The 17394-nt window shown below is 38.2% G+C and overlaps 1 protein-coding gene across 1 annotated transcript; it reads left to right on the forward strand.

Moving 5' to 3' along the window:
- The first annotated feature begins 436 nt into the window (after window positions 1-436).
- SNRPA1 (small nuclear ribonucleoprotein polypeptide A') lies at window positions 437-13661 on the forward strand. Its single transcript, XM_077124017.1, has 9 exons — window positions 437-616; window positions 2464-2611; window positions 3510-3588; window positions 5298-5344; window positions 7511-7613; window positions 8256-8335; window positions 8747-8822; window positions 9448-9541; window positions 13381-13661. The coding sequence occupies exons 1-9, from the start codon at window positions 535-537 to the stop codon at window positions 13437-13439; spliced, it is 768 nt and encodes a 255-aa protein (XP_076980132.1). The 5' UTR covers window positions 437-534; the 3' UTR covers window positions 13440-13661.
- The last annotated feature ends 3733 nt before the right edge of the window (window positions 13662-17394 follow it).

Here is a 17394-nt window from a genome sequence, read left to right on the forward strand (position 1 = left end):
AGTGCTGGTGCCCGGTGGGAAGTCAGGCAGTGGGGCTGTCCCAGCAGTCTGGCCACAAGGGGGTAACCATGCCCTGGCTCCCACACTGTAGCCCAACAGCCAAAGCCCAGGACTAGGACGGAAATGTGAAGTTGCAGCCCCTCCCTACATTGAACCTCAGAGGTCCCCGCCCTCCTGGGTGGAGTATGGATGGTCATAGCTTCCCCTCTCATTTTCCACTGATGTATATGAAAGCTCCACAGAGGTGCTTTCACACTTTGCTTAACTTTCGGAGACAGCTCTCTGGTCTCAGAGGCCCACCAGACAAGATACGCAGAACCCAAGGAGTCCTCAAGCAGCGCCAGGCAGGAACTTAGAAAACGAGCCGGGGGCGTGGTCCTTCGATTGCTTCTGCCTGGCGTCGAGATGCGCGCGCACCCGCCGGCTGCGATTGGTGCTGTCTGGAGGAGGGCGCGGGGCACACTGGGAAGTGTAGCCGGCGAGAAGCAGTGGGCCTTGGCGCTAGGAAGCGCCAGGAAGCGGGAGTGTTGCAGGATGGTGAAGCTGACGGCGGAGCTGATCGAGCAGGCGGCGCAGTATACCAATGCTGTGCGGGACCGCGAGTTAGACCTACGGGGTGAGTTCGGGGCAGCGGGCGGCCGTCCCTGGACCTCACTGGCCACGTGTTGGCGCCCCGCCTCCGGCCTGGATTCTGGGCGCCCAGGCGGTCGGGGCCTCCGCCCGCCGCCGAGCGCAGTTCCTGGTACATCGAGTTCTGTGAGCCGGCACCTAGAGGCGATTCTTGCCTTTGCCGCCAAAGGAGCCTTCCGTTAGGCACCACTGAGACTTCTGCAGTCCCTATCCTACTCGCACACACGTGGCCGAATTAATTGCTTCCTTGTCCATGCCCGTGGACCTCTATTAGACCTTGTTTGGGGCGTTTCGCAATCCGAGCTCTTTTTCGGGCCGAGAATTATATACTTAGTAATGATTGTGACTCAAGTGCACGGCGGATGGTTGGGTCTCGCTAAATACTTTGAAATGATACTGTGGGAGTAGGTGGGGCATATGGTGATTACCCATAATTTATGACGAGGGAAGCCAATTCCGGGAACAAAAGCGATTGCTTATTTTCCGCGGTATTTCCTTCTTACTGGCTTTAGGTTCCTTCAGTTTCCTTTTCATCAAAACGTTTTAAAAAATTCATTCTGCTGTTTCACCAAGCTTGCTGCGGGGTATGTTTCCAGCCACCACCACAGGGTGTTCTCCAAACTTTGGAGGTTCATGTAGATATCTCAGCCGAGGAAGGCATGACTGCTTTAGAAAGGATGTAACGAAAAGATGTGATCTTTTCTGGGGTGAAGTTTATCCATTCCCGGTCTAAGGTTTTTCCACATGGAGACCGGTCTCAGGAACAGCACTTCTTCAGGCTCTGCTTTTTTATTAGTTTCTTTGCTGATTGGGAAGTCCCAGTGCTTTTATTTTGTTGAAATCACCTTTCTTAGGGAAAGGTTCAGTTCAAGGGTAACTTACTGTCTTCAGATTCGTGGTACCTTTCTAAATTCTGAGGTGCACCCAGTATTGAAAACATTTATTTTGGTGTAGTACCTACTTTGATGTAGTTCTTACAGTTCCAAATTGTGTACTTTATTCCTGACTGGGTTTCTTTCTTCTTCTAACATCTAGCATGATAATTTTGCCCATATTAGACCAATCGTGAGCATTCGAGTGAATGGTTCATAGTATGCTGTAGTAATGTGTGTAAGCTGTTGACCCTCAATTCTGCATTGGAACTGGGGGAAATGAAGAAAGCAGAAACAAACACATCAGTAGGATATCCTGCTGAATCTAGCCTGTTGGAATGCAAAAGAGGTTGAGGGCTGTTTTTCACATAGTATAAACAAGGCTTGGGTACTAATAGTCAGCTAAAAGCATAACTTGCTCTGGAGCCTTGATTAAATCAGAGCTTCGGTTTCATTTTATTTTTAAATTACATTTTGAAATTGTTTTATTGTGGATTTATAGAACAATCAGGCATAAAATACCAGATTCCCATATACTACCCTATTATTAACACCTTGCATCATTTTATTGTTACAGGGGATGAAAAAACTTGAGGCTAAATGAAACAAATCATGTGTACTGCTTACAATAGTACAGGGTACCTTATAAATATTCTTACAGATGTTTGCTACAAATATTAGTAATAATAAGTAATCCTCATCATCAGCTGCAGCAGCATCTCCATGTTCACTACTAGATTATAAGTTTCATAGCCACAGGGACTTTGACTGTTTGACATTTTATCTCCACTACCTAGCACACTATTTGGCATGTTGTAGGCGTTAGGTAAATAGTTTTGAATGAATGAAAGCCTTCAGTCAAATTACTGTGAAATATTGTTAATTTTTTAAGGTAACTTTTAATTATGATACAGTTCTAATTCCTTTGCTTGATATTTCTTGTTTATTTTTAATGTTACAGGGTATAAAATTCCTGTAATTGAAAATCTTGGTGCTACCTTAGACCAGTTTGATGCTATTGATTTTTCTGACAATGAAATCAGAAAACTGGATGGTTTTCCTCTGTTGAGAAGACTGAAAACATTACTAGTGAACAACAACAGAATCTGGTACTTTCTACTAAGTAGTAATTTTTCCCAAGAGTAAATGTTGCAGTGATCCCTGAAGAGATTGTAATGCATACTACTGGTTAAATCTGTTTATTTCTTCTTAATGTGAGAAATGACCTGCACTCCTCTCATAGAGATCCAGAAGATTAACTTGGCATTGGTCTAATCTTATATGCATCTGTTTTAGAAATGTAGAAAATTTATATATTCATGGTAACATTTTAATTTAAATTTAAAACATGCTTCATGGTACACATTTGGGCTTCTAAAACAATAATTATAAAAATGAAAAGGATCACATTAAAGGAATATATAATTTCAGCAATTATATTTTTGCTCAGACAACTCTTTCTTACCTCACATTCTCTGCTATTTATGTTTCTTTAATTACAATGGATTTCTAGAATATTACTTACTGAAATTGAAATCTCTTTGTGACCCTACGTCAGCTTTGTGTAAATTTTATAGAAGAAAATTTATACCAGGTATACAGATAATGTCTTTAAGAAGGTCTCCTTGTTGAGACATATTTCTCATAAATTTATCATTCCCTGTGGTATAGTTTTGAACGTCTTATACCTGAATTATGAATGCAGAATCATGTATTTCTTTGCTGTCTGCACAGAGAAATCATGAAATGCACTCTCACTAGGTATTGTGCCAGTGGAAGGAGCTCTAGGCAGCCTTCACAAGGCTTATGTACTAAAATCCTCCCAGTTCTGGTACTAATCCAAGACCTTTTACGAAGTTTTCTCTTTGTGCCTCATTTCCCTACTGTCAGATGGGGTTTTGGAAAAAGAATCTAAGTTTCCTTTTAACTGTGAAGTCTGAAATCCTCTGAGCAAGAACTTAGATAAAATTCTTAGCTAACTAAATTTTAAGAGTCTTTTTCTTTTAGCCGCATAGGTGAGGGACTTGACCAGGCTCTGCCTTGTCTGACGGAGCTCATTCTCACCAACAACAGTCTTGTGGAACTGGTAAGATGAATGGGGGGAAATGTTTTGGGTGGGGGTGAGATTAAAGGTACTATATCCTTCCTATAAGAAATTTGATAAAGCCAGAAAAATTCATAGAAGATTGTCTTATCCTTTTTCATTGTCCTTTTCTGAATTAATTCAGGTCCTGAACCCTTTTTGGTTATAAGGGTTACAAAAATCTTCTCCTACTGCGACTTGAATTTTCACTCTCTTAGGGTTTCTTGGTAGAGAAATTTCTAATTTAAGTATAATCCAATTTATTAATGTATTTCTTTGACAATGTGTTGATGCTTTTCCTATCCCGGGGTCTTGAAGAAACGTGGTAGCCAATAGTCAAATGTGGTTATTCTGAATTGAAATGTGCTAGAAATGTAAAATACATGCTTGATTTTGAAGACTACCTGCAAAAAAAAAAAAAGGAAATCATTTCAATAATTTTTAACATATTAATTACATGTTGAAGTAATAATTTGATTATTAGGTTAAATCAAATATGTTGTTAAAATTTGTTTCACCCGTTGCTTTTTTCTGTCTTAATGTGGCTACTAGAAAACTTTAAATTACATAAGTGACATACATTAAACCTGTGCTGGACAGTTCTGCTTGAGAAACTTTATTTTACCCTTCACATTTCAGCAGTCCACCTGTAACTGGTTTTTGTGTGAGATAAGGAGCATTTTCTCTATGTAGATATGATTATTTTGACCTGTTTTTTTATCCTTTTAAAATTTTTACTCTATAATTTTCTGAACTTTGTATTTTAGATTTGTCTCTTGAAAAAATTCAATCTGAAGTCACACTTTTAGATGAAGTATTTAGTCCATTTATATTTAATGTAATCACCATATATTTGAGTTTGCGTTTGTCCTTTCTCTTTTCTGGGGCTTTCTGTTTGTTCCACCCATTCCGTATTTCTTTTCTCCTCCTTTTGTTCGCTGGGTTTTTATTGTGTGGTTTTGTTTTGGTTTGATCATTTCCTTTTCCTTCTAATAGAAATTATTTACTCTATTTCTGTTCTTGTCAACAACCTTTGAATTAAAACATGTGTATTTGTCAAAAGTATAAAGTTAACTAATCTTCCTAAATAATAGGAAACTGAAACATTTCAGCTGTCCCCCAGCTTTGTTATGTTATTTATCTTTTTTTAAAACCTCACAAACCATCATCATTGTATTTTATACAGTCATTGTGTATATGTGTTAAAAAAACAAAAAAGAGGTTGCCACTTTTTGTTCTTTATTCCTTTTTGAATCATCCTTTAGGTTTCATCTAGTGTTGGTATGCTAGAGGCAAACTCTAGGGCTCTCTTGGTAGTGGTTGTGAAGTATTCAAAAATCTGTTCTCTGCCTACAAAAGCAGAACTCGTAGCTCTTCCCCACCTCTTTTGTTTCTAGTTTATCTCATTGGTTCTCTTATCTCTGTGCTACTTGATTTGGTTCTATTTCAGTAGTTTCTCCTCAGTATAAGAAAAACTTTTTGTCTTCTGATATTGACACAGCTATAAATTCCAAAAATTTTAGATTTAAGAAGAATGTATTAACCATTCAATAACTGTCTATTAAGCATCTGTGATGTGCTAGTATGGTGCTAGGTGCTAAAGCAACAACAAAAAATAATAAAAGATATGATGGGTGCTTGCTCCAAAAGCGCCCAACATTTCACAGTTTCATAATGGTGCGTTGTTCTTACTTGTGGCGGATATTTTACAGGGTGATCTGGATCCTTTGGCATCTCTCAAGTCACTGACTTATCTAAGGTATGGATATTATTTGTGATACTGAGGTCCTTAATAATAACACATTTATTTTGACCTTAAAGCAATCAGGGTTTTTTTGTTTGTTTGTTTTAAGTATCTTTTTAAAAATGATTGAAAATTGTGGCTGCATAAAGGAACAAAGTCGTGAGGCATGCAGCATGGTGAATGAAACTTGAGGACTTATGTTGAGCAAAATAAGCCAGAAACAAAAGGACAGAGATTGTATGGTCTCTTTTAGAAAATAGTTATAAGAGCCTACATTGTAAGCTCTTACAGCACTCACATTTATTTCTGAGCTTTAAGTCTTATTTCTAAATTCTGAGTTATGGTACTATCTTTGTATAACCTGATATAATCTGATATTTCTCTGGAACTTTGGGTACGTATGTGACACCTAAGACTCGGAGGTGGAGTTCTGCAGCTCTGAAAGTCAGCATTCCTCCACATAGCTACTGTTAAAGAAGCCAAAAAAGAAACCAGATTTCAATTAGAGATAAGAACAAAGCTGATCTGGTTGGGACTTAGGTAAATCAGAATACAGGATAAAAGATGATATGGTCTGTATTTTAGAACTTCACCTGCTGTATGAGACCAAAGGAAGAACTGTTTATTTATCCAAACTTAAGTTTTCTGCAACACACACTCTAACCTGTCTGGCCAGTTCGTTTAAACAATCTAAACACATGGAGCCTACAACAAGATCTTGTAATACTGTGATACATTCCAGAGTATGTTGGATAGGTAATTAAAAAGTATTGGTGGGCAAGCCACGGTGGCTCAGCAGACAGAATTCTCGCCTGCCATGCCGGAGACCCAGGTTTGATTCTCAGTGCCTGCCCATGGGTGGCGGGGGGAGAGTATTGGCCAAGTCCCTTGAGGGCCTGGAGAAAAAAATATGAAACTGTTAAACTCTTCCCCTCTCTCCCCTCACCACCCACCCCAGGAAATCCCTCACATACTCCAACATTAGGGACTCCCAAGTTAATAGACCAACCCCTTGACCTTGAGGCTTTCTCCTATGAAATTTATTTCTGTAATGACGAAACTAAGCCTACCTATGATTATGCCTAAGAGTCACTTCCAGAGTGCCTCTTTTGTTGCTCAAATGTGGCATTTCTCTCTATGCCCAATTCTGCAAGTAAATTCATTACCCTTCTCTCCCCCACCCCCATCCACGTGGGACATGACTCCCAGGGGCGAGCTTGGCCCTACCATCATGGGATTAACAATGCCTGACTAAAAGAGGGAAAAGAAATGTAACAAAATAAAACATCAGTGGCTAAGGAGGCTATTCTGAATTTTAATCGTTTGCAGGCTTCAGCTAGAAACTGCAGATTGCCATGGTATGCCAAGCCCCAACCAACAGTATTCCTAAAAATCCTAAAGAATATCCAGGGCTCTATTGGAGGCTCTGTAAAAGTTTTTCATTCACTAAGTTTATTTTTCAGAAACTTAAAGTTTCCAGATTGTTCCTATGCCAGATAAGCCCTATAACCCAGAGACCCCAGTCTAAGAACATCAGCTAGTTGCATAGCTCTACCATATAATGTCAACACCTTTTTTCAACATGAAGAAATTAGAATGTCATTGCCCAAATATCCCTGAAGATTGGAAGAAGGATTAAATGAGAGGGAAGAGTTGTAACAGAGAAGATAGGATTTAACAAATAATTATGACTACTGAATCACTTATTGATACTTTTTTTTTTTTTTGCATGGGCAGGCACCGGGAATCGAACCCGGGTCTCCAGCACAGCAGGCGAGAATGCTGCCACTGCACCACCATGGCCCATCTTGATACTTTTTTTAGTCTCTAGTATATTAGAATAGCTAGAAGGAAATACCTGAAATTATGAAAGAGTAACCCATACCATACTTTGAAAATTGCTTTATAACATACTTATTAAACTATACTTTGAAATTTACCACTTTTCTGCATATGTTATATTTCACAATAAAAGATGTTTAAAAAAAAGTAATTGAAAATGTTTCCTTTGGGCCCCTGTGCTCTAAAAATGTCCCTTTTGTTATTTAAATTGTTATGATATGGAAAGGTGTAAAGAGTAGCAGAATTGTCCTTGATTTAGATTCATTAGACTTTAAAATGGGACTCTTGAATGCTGTGCCATGAACACAATTTGCATTATGTTATTCCTTTTCTTAATAGTATTCTAAGAAATCCTGTGACAAATAAGAAGCATTACAGACTGTATGTAATTTATAAAGTTCCACAAGTCAGAGTGCTGGACTTCCAGAAAGTTAAACTAAAAGTAAGTATTAGTGATTCTCTTGGTTGTAAGTCATGATAGAGTTGTGTGTTTTTCTTTAGACTTTTGTTACTAATTATTTCAATTGCCTGTTCAAATAAATTTTATTTGTATTAAAAATGTGGGGAAGAAAATGTGAAGACAGATTTTTTTTTTTCCATCAGAGCAGAGTTTCTGGTAGGACTGTGAGTTAAAGTTCTTATATGATACAGTATTGGTCATTCCAAAGGTGTCAAAATTTTGGAGCCACAGTGCATACTACACAGTACAATACGAATTATCTGTTTGCATACATTCCCAGTTTGGAGCTTAATGTAATATTCCATTTTTTAATCCCTCTAATTATTAGAATGTTTCTTTTTTCTTTTGGGGGTCTTTTTTTTTTTCTTTTTCTTTTTCTTGACCTTCTTAGTTCCTGGGAAGCCTCTCTTCAGAGCCAGGAGAGGGGACTTTCTTCAGGGAGCCCCACCAAAGAAGGCAAGATCACTGTGTCTCCTTATAATTTGAAATTGGCTTTTTTTTTTTTTGGTATTTTTACCATACCAGAGTATCTCAGGAGGGTTTTCTTCCGTGTTTTCTGAGGAGTGCATCTACATGCATGTGGTATTCCTGTTTCCATTAACTCTATGTGTGGTGTCGCTGTAGGAGCGTCAGGAAGCAGAGAAAATGTTCAAGGGCAAACGGGGTGCACAGCTTGCAAAGGATATTGCCAGGAGAAGCAAAACGTAAGATACAGATATCCAACTTAACTCTACTTCACCTTCAGAAACACTATTTGTCTGGCAGTCTGCCTCCTAAAAAATTAAACAAAACACTCATGGCTAATATGGCATTAAATTTAGGTGCTGATCATCCATGAGCATCAGTGCCCCATACATCATAAGAAATTTCTTCCAGGTTAGCAGAGAAAATGTTTCATTATTCAATATTACTGTGATGCTATAAAGTTCCTGTTTTCTCTGTAGGAAGATGAATTTAGTGGTGCTTCTGAAGGAGAGAGTTCTTGTATCAGTTTGTTAACAAAGATAAGATACTACACTGGTTGAATTACTTTCAAAAGCTTTTGAAAGTAAAAGAGAAGCAACCTGTATTGGTCTGGATTCAACAGTTATGTTCTTTTTCTTCCTCCCCCTCAGTTTTAATCCAGGTGCTGGTTTGCCAACTGACAAAAAGAAAGGCGGGCCATCTCCAGGGGATGTAGAAGCAATCAAGGTAACCTGTTAGGACCCTTAATTAGAGAGAGCTGAGAGATGAGTTCAGAACACAAAATTGTATAATAAACCAAGTTCTGAACATTGCAGATTGCAATTCCCACAGTTGTTAGAATCCAGATATATTTGTGTAAGGAAAAACAAGTTTAAAGGTACAGCTTGACCAGACCTTGACTTGAATTAATTATTTGAACCAGTCAAAGTGAGAGCAGCACTGATCTTTCTCATTTTGTCAGAATGTGTTTATTATGAGGTACTTGGAACAGGTATTCTGGCTTAGTGGTTGTCCTAATTTTTTCTTGGAAATATTTGCTGTCTGTGATATATCCTCATGGAAAATCATGATTTTAAAATATTGCCTCCTAAATTATCTGTTGATATAATCCCAAATAGTTCCTCAGCTAAAATTTTAGGACATGTGGAATGATTATTTGGTGTTTTACAAGAGGGCCCCACATCTCCAGTTTTGGAAATTGGTGATCTGGTTTCTGGATTAATTCCAGTCTGCCAATAAAATTCTTCCCCCAACACAGATCTAATTTAAAAGTTGCTGTGAATTTCTCTAGGTATTTTCTGGATGATTGGTGCTTAGTTTAAATTATTTGCCATTATGTTCTATCCTCCAGAATGCTATAGCAAATGCATCAACTCTGGCTGAAGTGGAGAGGCTGAAGGGGTTGCTACAGTCTGGTCAGATACCTGGCAGAGAACGCAGATCAGGTCAGAAAACCATGTTCTTTTCTTTGTACTTGTAAATTAATGTTATCTGAAAGTGATTACATAACATTTCAGAGGCTGTTGTCCCTTTAAATGCTGTTTGAAGATGAAGACATTATTTGATAAAGAATGTTAAGTCATAGGAGTGTGGAGTTTTTTATGTAAAAACTGAAGTAAAGATTATTTCATAGCTGTGGAGTGAAACTGAATCCTAGAGGTAGCTGTGTTGACACCGATGTCTACATACGATAGCTTAGTTGTTACAAACCTCTAAAAAAATAAATAGCCCAAGTCAAAAAACCCATGTCTAAAATCTTAGTTTCGCCAGCAGTATCCTCAGGCAAGTTTCTCAATCCTACCAAGCCTGAATCCTCATCTTTAAACCCACCTGATATAATAATGATACCAACCCAAAAAGTTGTTTGGAGGACTAGGTGAGATATTGCAGGTATAGCAGTTAGTGCAGGGTATGACATTAGTGAGTTTTTTCATAAATGTTAGCTGTTCTAAATATTTGAGTCCCTACTTTGTATTAGGCAGCATATTGGGCACTAGGGATATAATAGTGAGAAAAAAATACATATTACAAGCTTTGACACAAATATAACTGGGGAGCTCTACCTAGGCTGGAGGCTTGGAATGTTTCCCTGGGGAAGTGTTGTTTGAGCTGAGAGCAAAAAATGATTTAAATAACTGAATTAGATCAGTAGTTCTTACAGTGTGATCCATTGGCCTCTGGGGGTCTGCGAGATCAAAACTACTTTCATAATAACATCAAGGTGTTGTTTTCTTTTCTCATTGTGTTCACTGATGGCACTAGAGCAATAGTGGGTAAAACAACTGGTACCTTAGCACAATCAGGGTGGGCCACGGAGTATTACTAGTAGCTCCATTTTTCACTGTCGTGTGCCCTCGGTAAAGTATACACCAGTTTCACTTAAGGATGGCCTTGATGAAGCAATGAAAATAACTAATTTTGTTAAATATCACCCCTTGAGTACACATCATTTTGCTCTTCTGGGTAATAAGATGAAAGGTTTACATGAAGCATTTCTGCATACCTAAGTTGGATGATTGCCACCATGGAAAACACTTGTATAATTGTTTCAGTTGAGAGGCAGACATTTTCTCAAACATGAATGACATAAGCCTGTCACTTCAAGGAAAACAACTGACATATTTATTGCCAATGATAAAATTCAGAATTTCTGGCAAAAATGAAGATTTGGAAAACTTAAACTTGCCACTGTGACTGTCTTAACAGCTTCCCATTGCTAGTACTTAAAAGACTTTTCTGAGGAAACAGTGGCAAGCTTAATAAATGTGATTTTTTTTTTACATATATATAATGAGCTGTGTCAACATTTTAAAGAGCTGTATCACTCATTCAACCAGCATTTTCCAAATGTTACAAAATCATGGATAAAAGATCGATTTTAAGTACGAAGTAGGTGAATGAATTTTCAAGAGAGTACAAAAAGTTAACAATTAGAGTTTCAGACTCCATGTTGTAAACTAACTTCTAAGAAACTACCATTTTTCATGTTTCAGTATAGTATAAAAAAGGTCTACAATTGGCCATTAGAGAAATGCAAATCAAAACCACAATGAGATATCACCTCACACCCACCAGAATGGCCATTATCAACAAAACAGAAAATGACAAGTGCTGGAAAGGATGCGGAGAAAGAGGCACACTTATCCACTGTTGGTGGGAATGTCAAATGGTGCAACCACTGTGGAAGGCAGTTTGGCGGTTCCTCAAAAAGTTGAATATAGAATTGCCATATGACCCAGCAATACCATTGCTGGGTATCTACTCAAAGGACTTAAGGGCAAAGACACAAACGGACATTTGCACACCAATGTTTATAGCAGCGTTATTTACAATTGCAAAGAGATGGAAACAGCCAAAATGTCCATCAACAGACGAGTGGCTAAACAAACTGTGGTATATACATACGATGGAATATTATGCAGCTTTAAGACAGAATAAACTTATGAAGCATGTAATAACATGGATGGACCTAGAGAACATTATGCTGAGTGAGTCTAGCCAAAAACTAAAGGACAAATACTGTATGGTCCCACTGATGTGAACCGACATTCGAGAATAAACTTGGAATATGTCATTGGTAACAGAGTCCAGCAGGACTTAGAAACAGGGTAAGATAATGGGTGATTGGAGCTGAAGGGATACAGACTGTGCAACAGGACTAGATACAAAAACTCAAAAATGGACAGCACAATAATACCTAATTGTAAAGTAATCATGTTAAAACACTGAATGAAGCTGCATCTGAGCTATAGGTTTTTTTTTTTGTCTGTTTGTTTGTCTTTTTTTTTTGTACTATTATTATTATTTTTATTTTTTTTCTCTATATTAACATTCTATATCTTTTTCTGTTGTTTTGCTAGTTCTTCTAAATCGATGCAAATGTACTAAGAAATGATGATCATGCATCTATGTAATGATATTAAGAATTACTGATTGCATATGTAGAATGGAATGATTTCTAAATGTTGGGTTAATTTCTTTTTTTTTCTTTAATTAATAAAAAAAACTGGAAAAAAAAAGAAAAGAAAAGAAAAAAAAAGGTCTACAATTATTCTGCAAAGGCTATTAGAATAATCTTCCCTTTTCTAACTACATACGTGTACGTGGCTAGATTTTCTTCTTATCGTTCGATCAAAACAACATTGCAATAGGTGGAATGCTGAATTTATTCTCTTAATTACTGTTTTTAAAATCCTCAATTTTAAATGTAGTCCATGTAAAAAAAAATTCTTTGGTCCTGAAACTAAAAAGTTTGAGAAATGCTGAACTAGACAAAGGCCAAGATGCATTCTGGGCAGAGGGAACTATACAGTCAAAAACCGTGGTTAGCATGGCCTACTTGAAGGACTGAAGGAAGGCTAATGTTTATGAAGGCAAGGGGAGAATGGGGCAGATGAGACTACTGTGTAGGCCCAGGCCAGGCCACGTGGTGCTGTAGGACATGGGAAGTCTTGGGTCTTTGGTCTTGTAAGCAGTGGAAATCTGTTGAGGTCTTTTAAGGCATGGTGGTTATAGATGGGGAAAAGGGACTAATAGCAAATTTGCTTATTTTGGTCGCATTATGACAGGATTACTAAATTCCCTTAGGATATTTTATTTGGGCCTTAGGGTCTCTTGAGATTTTAAATTTAATCTGAAAGTACATTGGGGAGAAAAAGAATATCATTCATGAAGTAGCACTTCCCAGTGGCATTCTTTCTTGGTGGTTTTGTATTTAGGATATTAACAAAACAGTGTACTAAAACGTAAGTCATTTCCCAAACACCAACAAGGTTAAACCAGACTTCATTTTTTAGAATCCACTGACCAAAATACCTACCATAAATTGTTGAACATGTTGAATGACCTTTTGGTTGTTCTTACCACATATCCCTTATTGAGGCAGTAAAATTACTAATCGGCTATTCCATGCATCTGGCATGTAGTAAGTGCCCTAATGTTTTTTGAGTGAATATTCCCAGTTTCTTTGACCATAGTAGTGGCCAGAACAAACACAAGTGTAAGCTTTTTGCCCTCACAAAAATGAATTTTTATAGGCCAGAATAAGTTAGAATGGGAGCATTGGTTTTGACTTTCATAAAACACCTTTGTGATCCCTTTCCTTGGGAATTAACTGTCCCTTCCAGTACCTGTAAAAAAATAAAAATAGGCTGTCTCTGGGCTATCAGCTCCTTGAAAGCAGGGGCTGTTTCTGGTTTCTTTGTACCTAGCCCAGTGCCCACACACACTAGGCTCAGAGTGAACACATATATACTGAGCAAGTGGTTTTGTCTTTATCCCTTAGGGCCTGCTGATGATGGTGAAGAGGAGATTGAAGAAGACACAGTCACAAATGGGTCCTAGGCAGTGGCCTGAGTATCTACAGGATACGGAATGATAGTCACCTGGAAACATGTCTTACTTTTTGAATATGGAATAATAGCCTTGTGTCAGCAAAGTGGAATTCAGAAGCATTGTCGAAATGTTGAACACTGCTGGTTGTTGTGCAAATCTTGAAATCTAAATGTCAGTTTTCTACAAATAGTAAAATAAAGGACACTCACAGTGCTGCCAAATTGCATCTCATCCTGGTGTGTTTGCAGTGAAAAGTCTACAGGCATATTTACGTTGGAAATGTGGGAGAGTATCACTGTTAAGTAGATTTCCTAGTCCTCTATGAAATGTTTAAATTCAAGATTTATCTGTTTCCCTGCCAGTGATAGTAAGAATCAGTAACCTCTTTGGTATGTATTTTTTTGCACCCAGAATAACAGCTTCATTAAAGGCAGCCAGGTTTTAGGACTTCCATGAATCACCACACTTTGACATTTTTAACTCTACACAGAAACATCGTACAAATTAATAAATTACTGATTTGAAAAAATACAGATGGAAATGTGACTTCTGCTTGTCAGATGATGGAATATGAGTGGAAGAACAGCATTTTCCAACCTTTAGGACATGGTGGAGGGCAATTCTAGCTTCCCTGGTGGTCAGACTAAGGCATTGTTTACTTCACAGCTCCTGAACACTTGATTACATTCCTCATACTTTACTATGGCTCATGTAAACATTGGCATGATGGCAAGTGAGCACCTTAACTACTTTTCTCATCTGTTGGCATTCACTATTCAATAGTACCCTTAACTATTCAGCAAAACCCTCAATTCAAAATCTAATTTCCATCATCTTAATGGTTCCTTAGTCTTAACTGGCTAGTACATTACCAGGCAGGGTTTTCCCAACCATAACACCTTGGACTCCCTGATAAGGTATCAGCTTTCTTTGGCTTGGGGTGTTTTTTAAAGCTCCCCAAGTGTAAGAAACACTAAACAGTTTAGAGTGACTGCTGATCTGCCAATATGCTATTCAGTACCAAATCACTTCTAGTAGGCCATATCCAAGATGCTTAAGACAAGAAGTTGACATTCTAACTGGGAAGACAAAACCATAAGAAACAGTGGTATTTAAAGCTCAGTGTGGTAGCAATTAAAACACAAAGCATTCAGAAACACTTTGGAAAATAGATGGAACTTGAGCCTCAGGAGAACCTGACTCTTAGATTTCTTCAATTTGACCCTTTTCAAACACAGTTTAATTACTGTGTTTCAAACAAAAGCACAATGTCCAGAGAACTTTGTTAAAATTCAAGTTCTGTATGGTGGGACCTGAGGTTTCCAGATGCTGTGTGTCAAGAGGTTGACACTCAGAAGGATTTTCAGCCTTACTTCTCACCACTTCCTTAAATTCTACCTGACACCTTCTAATTCATCGTTGAAGAGAGATTCTTCTATAAATCATTTGCTGATGGCCAGACATGATTGGGTCACTATCTTCAAGTCTTGTCCTCACCTTGGCATGTTTGGAAATTCAAGTTTATCATGAATTCCTGGGGCATTTTTGGTACCCAGGAATTACAGATTAATGTATAAGACCATAGTCTCACTGTTAATTTACTTCAAGTGGAAGATAATTTATTGTCTGCCAATTCAGGCACCTCCCATCCCCTCACCGAGGTGCCTTTTTGGGATTAGAACATTCCTAAGTGTGCGTAGATGCGAAACTTCCTGGGCAGGGTTAGAGCTTAACATCCTTCATGACATGCTAAGGATGTCATGCTCTTTTATTCCCCACACAGCTCTCCTGTTAATAATGCAAGGTTACCTGTCACTTCTTCTAATGGGATAACTGAAAATGATTCCATTTTTCTTTCCAGTTCAAATCTAAGGAGGCTGTATCCACCATATCCAAGAGGCTCCCTGTTCCCATCCTAATGAATCATCTGGTCATTTATGAGTCTAGCTGGTCAATGGCCTCACAAGTTGATTGTAGTGAAGTGTTGATGTCCTAAGTTCAATTTCCTTACCTCAAGTTGATGATTTTGGGTCCCTGGCCTGGACTGCTTTACAGAACCAGCACACAATAGACTTTAGTGCCATTCCCTGAATTTATCTGGACTGAGCATGATTACTTTAGCACCAAAAAGTTTCATGTTTGAGGGCTAATGAGGTTTAAAAAAAAAGTGTGTATGGGGGGAACCTTGTTATATTAATTATATAATTGTCAAAGGGTGAGGGGGAACCTTGTTACATTAATTATATAATTGTCCCCAAAGAATATTTTGCAAAAAATTTGATAAAAGGAAAGTGATGATTCCTCTGCTCAGAGCTCAACCTACATCTACATGTCTCAGCATCAGCAAAACTAGTTTTTAGACTTCATTGTTTGCCCCAACACAATTTTTCCTGGAAGCCTGGTATTTCCAGTGTACAATTTTTCGATCACATCTATCTGGTTATAGCAGAAACTCTTGAGCCAGTAACACCTTGTTTCAGCGAAGCTTCATTAAGATATTGATTAGAATTCTCCTAGTTTTGTAGTTGTCTTAGTTTTCCAGTGTTGCTGTCATAAATACCACAAAGTGGATTGACTTAAACAGTGGGGATTTGTCATCTCAAAGTTTGGGTGGCTAGAAGTTAAAATCAAGTTGTCAACAGGGCCATGCTTTCGCCCAGCGTCCAGCATTCTGATGCTGGTTACATCTCTGCCTCTTCTTTCTATTTTCGATTTCATTTGCTTTAAGGACTTCAAGCATATTGGATTAAGGCCCACCCTCATTCGGTTTAGCCACACCTTAACTAATAACATCTTCAAAGGTCCTATTTACAGTTGGTTCATACAGGACAGGGGGTTAGGACTTGAACATATCTAGGGATGGAGGGGGCAAGATACGATTCAATCCCCAACAAGAACATTTATATGTAATCAGTAAATGCTCTGGTTCTGAGGTTCTATGAAATAATAGTTTAGGAAATATACATATCTAGTTTTATATATGTACATATTTAACAATTTAAAGGCCACATTGGGTGTCCACAAGAATGATGATTTTGAAAGGGGTCCTTACATAATACAAGTTTGAGAAACACTATTGTTTGATTGCCATCTCTGATCTCCCTTTGCTACTAACCAACCACCTTAGTGTCAGTCTTATTGCATATACCTTTGTGAAAAGGTTTGGCAATTTACCAGTTAGCTATTGCCGTGATAATCCTGTGTAGCAAGCCACCCCCAAACTCAAGGGTTTTAAACAGCTTCCACCATTTGTTGTCATGGCTGGCTCTACATATCTCTGGACGCCTATGGCTTAACTAGGGTGGCTTGGCTTCACATGTCTCATTCTCCTAGACTAACCAGGCAAAAGCACAGGGAGGAAACAGACTTCTCAAGGCCTAGGCTCAAAACTAACACATTTCTGCCCCCATGCCATTATCCAAAGCAAGTCAACTGGCCAAGTCCAAAGTCAAAGGAATAAGAAATGTATTCTGCCCACATTGAGGCTAAGGCAAGGTAATCGCTGCAGGGAAGAGTGACAAATTTTAGGGTCAATCATTTAAACATTGTGATAGGAGAGAATTGTGGTTACTATCCATCTTTGTCCTATTTTTGCAAATAACACTGAGCAGTTATACTGAGAAAAATGCTGAAATAACTATGGTTCTGGATAAGTTAGGTGAAGGGATGCATCCAAATTAAAGGGACAAAGGTAACACATAAGCCCTGCCAGGAAGAACAAATAACTTCTATCAATGAAACCGTGGGAACAGAGGTGTGCTATGAACTGATTAAACAAAAGATGCATCATCCATGGCCTCAAATAATTAAAAATCTGTTAAATTTCAGTTGAATATACTGTTAACCATTAAACTGCACTGTAGCTTACAATATAGTATACAAAGGCACTTTGTTTCTTATGTATTTCTAAAATGTACATTATTTTCATGAGCATTGCTGCTGGATTCCATTTTACATTGCAAAG

This window comes from Tamandua tetradactyla, chromosome 12 (genome assembly GCF_023851605.1).
Source record: "Tamandua tetradactyla isolate mTamTet1 chromosome 12, mTamTet1.pri, whole genome shotgun sequence".
NCBI classification, from domain to species: Eukaryota; Metazoa; Chordata; class Mammalia; order Pilosa; family Myrmecophagidae; genus Tamandua; species Tamandua tetradactyla.